This window comes from Myxine glutinosa, chromosome 10, assembly GCF_964187855.1.
Source record: "Myxine glutinosa chromosome 10, kmMyxGlut1.1, whole genome shotgun sequence".
NCBI lineage: Eukaryota > Metazoa > Chordata > Myxini > Myxiniformes > Myxinidae > Myxine > Myxine glutinosa.
This window is the reverse complement of record NC_136270.1, coordinates 119558703-119570044: the sequence shown is the minus strand read 5'-3', so window position 1 is coordinate 119570044 and position 11342 is coordinate 119558703. Positions and strand designations below refer to the sequence as shown.

The following is an 11342-nucleotide window of genomic DNA, read 5'->3' as shown; positions in this document are numbered from 1 at the left end:
TTGGACACCAAAATCATGTTAAATGCCCATTGTTGACCCCCCAGACCCCCATCCCCCCCTTCCTGCCCCCTCCTCCAGTGGCTTGTTATTGTGAGGAAATTGATAACTATACTAACGTCATTGTCCTGAATGAAGGTGGGATCCTTGGCAGAGAGTGAAAACAATTACTTGTTTCCCCAAAATACAATTGTCAGTTTAAGTGATTATTCAAAGACGTGTTTATGAACACACTGCCATGTAACCACTTTGTTATCGTAATTGTGAGTTTTATCTGAAATCGATAGAATTATGGCTTCAGTTGCCACAGTGGGATTGCCCTCAACATATCTGGAGACACATAATACCTGTTCCCTCTGGGAGCAAAATTTGGCGTTTGGTTAAACCACTTGTACTGTCATATCATGTGTACAGGTGAAAATTGCAATTCGTCTCCCCAAATTATCTGGGAGGAAGGGGTTGATTTATTTTGTGCCTACGACTCATCCCTTGGTACCTCGAGCACGTACATGCAAAATTTGGTCGAAATTGGCCAAGCCAGTTTCAATTCTATAAGGTTCATGCATGTATAACATTACATCCAGAGAATTTCTGAATTTTGATACGATTTCCTTGACACGTCCGTTTTATATGATTTATTTTTCAATTTGATCATAGAAATAGAGGGCATTCTGTTCTGCACAAAACCGGTCTTTTGGTTAAGCCTGTTGGTGTTCAAGAAAAAGCTCAATCGAAAGTGGTGCTGTCTGAAAGTATACTTCTACTGTTGCAGGTACGCTTGGATTCCTTGCCACCAAAGCCTGGAGGGGCACTGCTCTTCTGCACTGTGGGAGTGCTGCTGCGCAAACTTCAGGGGAACCCGACGCTTTGTGGGGTTTCTCACGTCATTGTGGATGAGGTTCATGAGCGTTCCATTGACACGGACTTCTTATTGGCCCTTCTGCGGCCTGCCCTTCATGCGAACCTTGGACTGCATGTTATCCTTGCGAGTGCCGCACTCGATACCACTCGTCTTTCGAATTATTTTGGCGGAGCACCTGTGGTAAAAGTACCTGGAAAGGTGTTTCCCATTAAAACATATTACCTGCCGGAGGTGTGTCGCATGATGGGCCACAAGGAGTTGCCGGTATGTGTGCGTGTGCATTTAATCACCCTCTCCTTAATGCTGCTTAAAATCATAAGTATTGCGTGTCCTTTGTTTAGGAGTGGGTACTATAGCAAAAGAAAACTAAAACGAAGTCTATCCCCACACTTCCTACCTCAAGCAAAGTTCAAAGATGGTAAAAAAAAATCTATCAGGAACGACCAAATATCAAGTTTTGAGTTTAAAAGAAATTCCCTGTGACTTCTTTTCACAGGAGAATTTTCACAGGTCTTCATGAAAAATTCTTCTTTTGACCCCTGTGACCCTGTCCTCGCTCTCTGGGGAGTGATGGGGGGTTGGGGGGTGGGGGTGGGGATCAACTCCAAAAAATGTTACATCTTTCATACGTCTCCCAATGTTAATTGCAACAGTGCTGTTGGATTATATTTGTAAAATATCTCTGAAACCACTCAAAGGGTGAATGGTTTGGAGATATAATTATTTAATACTTTCCTTCAATCCAATATGGCTGCCAAACCACGTGACCTATGATGTCATAAATTTAATATTTCAATACAAATGGGTCATAGATCATGTGCATGCAATTTCAGATTTTTAGGATAAGGCATTTGATGAAAGCATTTTTGGCCTGTATACCACTTTACCTATGATGTCATCATCATGCTTTTGTTCCCCATTGGGAGTACTTGACAATGTGCCAAGTTTCAAATTTTTCCATTTAGCGGTTTCCGAGAAATTTTTAATTATTTGCTTTTAATCCAAGATGGCTGCCATACCACGTGACCTATGACATCACAATTATCATAAAAACATTCTGCATGGGTGTCACTCCTACCCTGAAAGTTTTGTCTCAATCGGACATATGGTTGCTGAGAAAAACGAGGTTTAGCCCATACGGACGGACGCACAACCCGAAAACATAATGCCTCAGGCGACTTTGTCGGCGGAGGCATAAAAAATGTTAAAAACACTGTTAAACAGAAGGTTTTTGAAAGTGCCAAGTAGGTGATTTATGTTCAAGTATATAATTCAATTTGAATAAAATTAAGATTTCAAAGGTGGAAGAATTTTTTTTGTCTTTTCAGAAGTTTACTACCGTTGACGCAGCGTCTTTTACACCACCTTATCTAACACATTACTTTAGTTATTTTTGGGTAAAATGCTAGAGGCATAGAAAAGGCCCCTTTATATAAGGGTATGTGCCATCTGACAAAGTATAGAAAAGAATGGACATTGCATAACTTGTGTTAATTGCCAAAGAATACAAAATAAGGGGCATTCAAAAAATTTAATGTGCATGCTGGGCTACCCTTGTGTACTGAGGGGGAACCAAGTAATGCTCTGGAAAAGTTCATATAAAGGGGCGTGAATTTGATTCATACACCTGCATGAAGAAGTAGATGTATTTTATTTGCCAGATGTAGGGGCACCCCTTCTTATGAACTTTTCTCGAGCATTACTTCACAAAATTTTGTGAAGTAATGCTCTGGAAAAGTAGTATATATTGTTGTGGTTTTGAGAACCCACACAGGTAACATCATTAAAGGTTAAAGGTTGCACCCCATAGTTAGGCCACAGGCAACACGTAGGTCACCTGAGAACGTTAGTTATTTCATAGTATGTGTTTAGGATAAGGCCATTTCCAATAGTTGCATCTGCATTGTGTAAAACAAATAAGAGTAGGCCCCGTCCATTTTGCAGCCTCCCTCCAACCGACTCCATTGCGCCTATCCTGTCTGCACCCCATTTCCCCTCGCAGTTTGTCACGTGTTGGGCCGGTAGCGTTCGCTGCCCTTGGGCTTTCGCTCGAACCAGCCCAAAAGCCACGAGGTAAGGCCCGAAAATGGGGTGGAGCGCAAGGGTGGAGGTGTGGCCACGTCAGGCAGCCATCAAGGGCGGAGCTGGTAAGACCCCACCAGCCAATCAGGGCTGAGGCGACATCGCCTGGCAGGGTGTGGCTAGAGGTTCGAGAGGGCTGGCTAAAGCGGCGATATATAACCGTGCACGCAAAGCCCTTGGAGAGGACTGACCCAGCTCGCTCGCATGAGAAGGACTTACGCGGAGAAGGACTTACGCAGCAGCGCTCATTACAAAGGGACTGGCGAAGGACTGGCGTGCGGCACACATTGCAGAGGACTGCAGCGTTGAGAAGGACTATTGGAGAAAGGTGCCCGGTGAAGAAGGGCTTGTTGGAGATCGCTGGTTGGGAATTTAGCTTGGGCTTGCGGTGAGCGAATATCAAGCGCCAGCATTCCTATCACATACGCGGCCGTGAGCCAACATAACCGCTTACCGATCCCCCGATATATAATCGTCCGCCTCGCGCCTACGCCATGCGGAGAGCTGCCTGCCGTCTTCCATCGCCTGCACGGTATGAGTCGGGGACCGGACGAGCTGTGGACACCATCGGTGGACCCTCAACCCGACCATCTACAACCCCATGTGAGTGAGTCTGAGTGTGAACGGGCCCGTGTCCAGGGATAAGTATAAGACTGTATAAGGCTGCCCTGTGTATCTGCTTCTTCCTCTTCCCTGTACATTCTTTCTTTTTCTTCCTCTTCTTAGTGTACAAATTGTTAATAAATTCTTGTGTTATTCCTTTTCCTCTTGGTCCGACCGTTTTAGTCATTTCCTCAATTGGGTAAGCGTGGCACGATTAAGAACCGCTCCAATCGGGTTTAGTACCTGTTAAAGGCCCGAATTGCGGCTCGCTTCGCTCGGCGTGTCCACTAACGCCGTGGTTCGGGTGGGGTTATTTCCTTGCTTCCCGGAAGGCGCTGGTACTTAGGTAATAGAACCAGTCGACCAACCACCCTATTCAGCGCTGACCGGAAGGAACGTGATAGCCCCGGGATCACGTCGGCCAGTAAAAGGACAAGGGGATTAATCCCCCCTTCATAAGGGGAAGGCCGACGTTGGGAGATCCGCAACTAGACTTGTCATTTAATATGGAATATTTTTTTTGTGGGGGTGAACTTACTTTTCAAGATGTCTTAGAACCAAAAGTTCATTGGAATTATGTTGAAATTATTCTATATTTTGTTAATGTGACCTTTAAAAGAAACAAAAACCACATTTGACATTTCGAAACAAATAAATTGATCCTTGAAAGTGATGTAAACTGATATCGAACTCAATTCACGGACAGTACTGTGTTAAACTTCTGTGCGTTTTCCAGAAGTATCTCTTTATTTTGCACATTAGCCAAAAAAAATTTAAACAAAAGTTAAATTACGACTGGGATTACGGACAGTAACATTACAGTTCAGTACTTCGTGTAACCCCCACGAGCATTCAGGAGAGCACGTACATGTTGAGGCATGCTGTTCACGAGATTTGCCAAGGTTTGGACAGGAATCGCTTGCCATGCAGTGACAATAGCCTGCTGCAATTCACGCACAGAGGTTGGCTGCTGGTCGAAGTGGTCGATTTGACGCGTTAATTCTGCCCACAAGTTATCTCTCGGATTCATATCCGGGGACATGGCAGGCCACTCCATATGCTCTACACCACGGTCAGCAAGAAAGTGTTGGATCATGTGAGCATGATGAGGCCGTGCATTGTCATCTTGGAAGACAAAGTTTCCTCGAAAGGCTGCACGAGCAAATGGAAGCAATGTTTCTTCCAGAATGACCCTGTACTTGAAATGGTTCAGGTTTCCATTCAGAACAACCAGGTCAGTTTTGCCCCCTGCATGAAAAGCAGCCCAAACGGTCACCCCACCACCTCCAGCTTGGACTCTTGGCACGATACAATCTTTGTTGTAGGCTTCATGCACTTGTCTGCGCACTCGGACGCGGCCATCTTGACGATGGACCATAAATCTAGACTCGTCACTGAAGATCACGTGATTCCAGTGTCCTGGCTGCCATTGACGGTGCTCTCTGGCCCACTGCAATCGGCGCTGGCGGTGTTGTCTGATCAGACGTGGCTTTCTCAGGGTTCGCCTGGCACGATAGTCTGCTTGAACCAGTCGTTGGTTGACTAGCCTTCTGGATACAGGCACATTTGTCAGTTGCTGCCACTCAGCCCTAATCCGATTAGCTGACTTGGTACGGCCATTGCGGACAAACCGGTGCAGCTGGCGATCATCCCTCCTTGTGGTTCTGTGGGGACGTCCTGGCCTTGGTATTGGAGTAGGGACACCCCTCTGAGCATTTCGTTTCAGGATCTTTGACACCTGACCTTGAGTGTAGCCATACTGCCGAGCAATAGCACGCTGTTTCATGCCGTAATTTCGTATAGCCACCACTCCATGACAAACAGCATTGTTGAGTTGACGGACCATCTCCAGAAGAAGCGGCAATAACTTTTGGAGACGTGCAGCAATTGTTTTCCACTAACACAGAATGCAACAACCCTTGTATTGGGTTGTGAAGCCAATCATCAAATGCACCTGTCTGTACATTTTGCCACGCCACCTGTGATATAATCCTGTTGTTGACTTCTTGCTGCGACAGACAATCAGTGACATGGTTCTTTTCACAAATAAATCACCAAAGTGTAAAAGAAACTCACCAGATTGATATATTGAGTTAAGAAAGTAAACCCAAGTCATATACACACATACATATACACATATACACACACAGACTTGGCATTTAATATGGAATTTTTTTTTTTTATATGGAAAATATGGAATTTATATATGGACTGCATGTTATCCTGCAATTTATATATGGACTGCATGTTATCATATATATATATATATATATATATATATATTGTTGCGAATATGGAATTTGGCCTCCATATCCGCTTGTAAATATTCCCCTATTTTCCCCAATACTCCCCAACTATCCCCAATCCCCCATTCCCTAGTCCCATTGTCTGTAAACAACAATCAGTAGAGCCGACCTTCCCCTTTTTCCCCCATTAAATGTCGTGCCCAGGTCCACCGCACCACACGTAGACCACTTTCGGACATCTTGCTAGTTATTCTTAGTCTATGTCAGTTAAGGCCTCGTTTCCATTAATTATGACTCTTCGTTGCACCAGAATGTGATTATATGGCACCAGTAGTGAGTTTAGGACCTTTCCCATACCTCCTCCCATCTTCTTCCCCGTCTACAACAACAGAGGGGCACGGCGCTGCGCGGGGGGGAGTGTGCGTCCTCCCACCGGCTCGGTTAGCCGCCATCGACAATGCGCTCCAGACAACGCGCTCCAGACCATGCGCTCCACGGGGTTACCACAAAGGGGCTCCTTGTCAGCTCCTCGTCAAGGGCGGAGCCGGTAACCCCCCCGCACGCACCCAATGAGAAGCAACGTGCCGATTCCACGAGGCGGAGCTAACGAGCCGAGGGCGTGTCACTCCCCGCCGGATATACGCGGCCCCGCGCCGGATGTGACGTGAGATGCGCCCCCAGCTTGAGATGAAAAGACGCCACCTCGAGCGCTGTGCAACCTTCCGCATCTCTGGACCGGACCGGGTCGATCCTGCCCTGAGCCCAGGTGCACCTGGAGCCATCGACAACCGCTTTCCTGCCATCAACCCCCGTGTGAGTCAGCCTTGTCCCGTTTACCTGTCGTCTGTTGGGGTTAAAATAAGGTTGTGTCTAAGTGCCTATCTTCCTTTGCTGTCCCTCTCGTCCCTGTAATCTGACCTTCCGTAACGAATATAATCTCCTCCGGAGGTCTTGAGAACCGTATCCCTGGTGTCGTCATTTTAATCCCAGCCGTGTGTCTGTTCCGTCATTGACCTAGCATCGCGCGACTAGTCAACGTTCGGGTATAATATCGAGTATAATCTTGTGCAGACGTGGTCATCCCAAAACCGCTCGGTGAATAACATCCAAGCCACGTCTGTAACAATATATATATATGTTTTATTGTTACGGAGTCCCCCCCTCCCCTTACCTCTGGTCTCGGTGGACCTCCGAACCCTGTGAGGGTCCCCGGCAGAAAGATGGTTTATCCCTGGTGGAAACCCAGCAAATAACGTCCCTCAATGGAACCAGCAAATGAAACAGCCGAACCAATGATGCAACCACACCAAGTTATAAGCAAACCATACTATATTATGAATCACACACAAGGAGCCATACAGCAATGGGGCAATCACCCCTACTTTCAAATCTTACGAGAATATTAATGTCCTTGTCAAGCCCCCTTAACCCCATTCATGGCACCTCCCCCAATGTCTCTGCTCCCCTCCAAGGCGAAGTCCCAATGTCTCTGTGCATTCCCGCGATCGGGGAGTCGAGGCCCGGTGATCAATTGAGGCGTGGACGCGCGAGACGATCCCGAGGTCACGTGCTCAGCCCCCAGTAGCACAGCGGTGGCGAGGAACCTCACAAAGATGCGCTCCCTCCCACGATCGGGGAGTCAAGGCCCGGTGGTCAAGTGAGGCGTAGACGTGCTAGACGACCCCAAGGTCACGTGCTCAACCCCCAGCAGCACAGCGGTGGCGAGGAACCTCACGAAGGAGCGCTCCGACGTACACGTTGCGGTTCAACCCGCGAGCCTCAGTATAATTCTCACGTGTCCCGTTCTGGCACAGCCGTTCCCGGCCATCCACCAGGGGATAATGCCCAGCCGACACGACGAACGTCTGTTCGCGGCCGGGTGCTCGCGTGGCCCAGATGGCGGACGGCTTTCGCTCCAACCCGGATTCTCAAGGCCTGGATCCTCCGGCACCTCAATAAGAATACCGGACGACACAAGCTCCACGCACTCCGGCGATATTTCTTATCGACCGAACTTCCCTTCAAGGACGCAAAGTTCCCTCGCCCAGTAAGTCGAACGCTCGGCCCGGAGCCTCCACCACCACCTTCCTTTTCCGATCTCCTCCCACCTCCTTTTCTTCGCTCCACCTCTTCCGGTCTCGATCCGGATTTCCTTTAAACAACAACAATCCCAATACTTGGACCCACAAAAATAATAACAACACTAGGAATGAGTGCCGAACCCGTAACACTTCCCCCCTTCAGGAAAGAAAGTTTGACCCCAGCGAAAACTTTCTTTGCAGGCCAACCTTTGTAAACAAACCACCCAAACCCATTGATAGCACTTTTTCCCGGGAGGCCGAGCTGAGTATTCCTTACATGGACGCCTTTAGGAACGGTGGCGTTCACGGTTAATCCGTGTCGGAATGTTGGCTCGGCTGCTCCGCAGCATTCAGTGCTTCAACTCTTTCCAACTTCCCTAATATTTATGGTTGGACCACTTGTCACTGTAGTCCCGTGAATAACGGTCTCCTTCTCGGTCGCTACCCCGATAGTCATTCCTTCGGGAGCTGCCGTAACTCTGGGAGCCTCCATAGCAATATCGGCTGCGGCCACCACCAAAACTACCGCCAAGTTGTCCTCTTCTGTAGCCCCTTCGACGCCTACGAAATGCCTTCCCTACTGTTATGGTCCAACCCTCCAACTCCTTGTTATTCAGATCCTTTTCTGCATTTCTGGCATCCTTTGAGTTTTCAAACGTGACAAAGCCAAACCCTCTGGACTTCTGTCTCTCCCTGTCTTTTATCAGCAGCACTTCCAAAAGCGGTCCATATTGGCTGAAGGTAGACTCCAGAACATCTTCCTTTGTTTTGAAGTTCAGTCCACCTACAAAGAGCTTGCCAACTTTGCCTCCATCCCTGACTGGTGTGGTGTTATTTCCCATATCGGACTTTTTCACAACCATCAGGTTACTCGAAACTCGACCCCCGGCCAAATCATTCCCAACCACAACTGATACTCCCTCTACAGGAAGATTGGCTTGCAACCCCACAGTGACTGGTCCTGACACCAAATCAGACTCTAGATTGATGACATGAAGGGGAGCGCTAACCCAGCCACCGATCCCCTGTAACCGAACACTATCCCCAGTTGCTGTACTCTCCAACAATGGCAAAATGCCTTCAAGCATTAAGGATTGATTTGCTCCTGTGTCCCTCAATACCCTAACAGGTCTTGGGTTAGTCGAGTCTCCCTCCAGTGAGACAAACCCCTCATAAATAAATGGTTGGTAACTCTGCGGGCGATTTCTCATGCTTGCCATCGCATTCGGAGTTGTACTAGTCGGACTCAGCTCCTGATTTTCCTTTCCCAAAGCATGACAGTGGGACATCAAGTGTCCAGGTTTATGGCAAAAAGCGCAAGTAGGCCCGGAGGAGAACCTCGTGGTCTGCCTCGAGGTCCACGGAGGATACGTCTGCCTTGAAACCGTTGACTTCTGACCTCTAGAAGTTGTGATATCAGAGTGGTCCTCCTCTCGAGGCCGCCCCCAGGAATTTTCGTTCTCCGCCCCTGCCGTACCATAGCTCCCCTGGCTAAGTCTAGGCGAGAAGTTAGGGTTGTGGAACCCCATCCTGTGGGTTAAGGCATAGTCATCTGCCATGGTCGCTGCCTTATACAATTTTGGTACTTTCCTTTCCTCCAGGTGTATTTTAATGTCCTCGTGGACACACTGTTGGAACTCCTCCACCAGGATCAATTGTCGCAATAGTTCGAAGTCTTTCCCAACTCCTTTTGAATCGTACCACCTATCAAACATGGTTTCTTTCAATCTGGCAAACTCCACGTGGGTCTCACTCTCCCCCCTCCTGGCATTCCGGAATTTCTGCCGGTAAGCTTCCGGGACCAATTCATAGGCTTTGAGAATGTGTTTCTTCAATACCTCATAATCTGTACACTGGTCAATCGGTAAAGCCGAATAAATCTCGAGCTTTACCCACCAGAACACTTTGCACTAGTATGGACCAGTACTCCTCAGGCCAGTTTAACTGTCAAGCCACTTTCTCAAAGTGTGGAAAAAAACTTGGCTACCTCCTTCTCATTGAAGGGTGGGACCAGCCTCACATGTCTGCCAACATACAGGGTTGTGATATATATATATTTATCACAACTATATATATATATATATCATTACAAAATGCATTTGTTCATCGTACAAGACTTTATTCAAGATGATATAAAAGACTTGAAAAAGTAAGGGGAAGAAAACATTCAACCCAGATGGGATTTTAACCCACAATCCCCAGCCTGGGAGTCTGATGCTTTATCCAATAAGCCATTGGGTTAGATTTGGGAAGGGATGCTAGATTTCTGTAATAATATTTTGAAGAGTTATACAGTGTATCTATTTTTGTATATTTATTTATGTATATATATTTGGTGATCCCTGGTGTTGGGCTAGCGGCTAGGGTTCCAGCTTAGGATCCAAGGATCCTGGGTTCGAATCCCGGTCGATCGCTGAATTAACGCCAGGGGGGTTGACTCAGCCTGTCATCCTTCCGAGGTCGGCAAATTGAGTACCAGTACACTGGTAATTCCCTGTTTATCGTAAAAAGGTGACAAACAGGGTTGGCGGCAGGAAGGGCATCCGGTCGTAAAACATTGCTTCAAAAAGGGAACCAAAAAACAACAACAACCACGGTCCCCGAAAAGGCCAACCCCCGCTTTGCGGGGAAAAATGGCCTCTAAACGGTGTTTTTTTTTATTTATGTATATATATTTATAGATATTTAATTTTAAAGCAAAAACGATAGCATGTAGGTGGAACTTGTTTCGAAAGCCTAGATTCTTGATTGGCTAGATTATTATTGATACTATACCTATTATTGGCCGATGTATATTCCAAGTTTCAATGCATACTCCTTGAGACACGAGCGCCAACACATTTTGGGCGGACGGAAGGACGGACGGACAGACACCAACGTGATCGATGCGAAATTTTACAAATATCATCCAACAGCACTGTTGCATATAGTTTGAAAATTATGATGTCATAGGTTACGTGGTTTGGCAGCCATCTTGGATAGAAAAACGAACCTTATCTGATCAACATGAAACTTCACAAAAGTGATCCCCAACCCATACATATGCAGAGTGATGGCATCTACACGTTGTGGGACTATGCGGAGGCATAGTCATGTGGGACATGTTCTTGTTTTTTAAAAACATTTTACGGCATTTTGTGCCATCACAACCAATCAAATTTGCCACTCGTGTCCATTTTTTCTCAAGACCATGTGGGCTAAGGTATTCTATGAACTCTCTTGTTTTATCTCATGTTATTGTATCACACGTAATTTAAGTTTCCTTCTAGTCTACAAATCCTTTTCTTGCTCTGCAGGAGACAGATGACCCATCACCAAACCTGGACTTCATCTCTGATGTGGTGATTGCAGTCGACCGTAATGGCGAGCCAGGTATTATGACCGATAACACCTTCCTCTTCAACAGTGTTGCTCATGCAGTGTCCAGCATATGCTAATCAATCCTGCCCTGTGAGACAGGTGGCATCTTAT

The 11342-nt window shown here is 46.9% G+C and overlaps 1 protein-coding gene across 1 annotated transcript in view; it reads left to right on the top strand.

Annotated features, from left to right (window-relative positions):
* The window catches only part of DHX30 (DExH-box helicase 30), a 177319-nt gene that overhangs the window by 81496 nt on the left and 84481 nt on the right, over nucleotides 1-11342 (top strand). The window contains exons 10-12 of the mRNA XM_068126198.2: nucleotides 770-1123; nucleotides 11168-11243; nucleotides 11331-11342. The exon at nucleotides 11331-11342 is cut by the window's right edge and continues 84 nt beyond it. Of these exons, the coding sequence (XP_067982299.1) occupies nucleotides 770-1123; nucleotides 11168-11243; nucleotides 11331-11342 (442 nt within the window). The remainder of the gene's footprint in view (nucleotides 1-769; nucleotides 1124-11167; nucleotides 11244-11330) is intronic.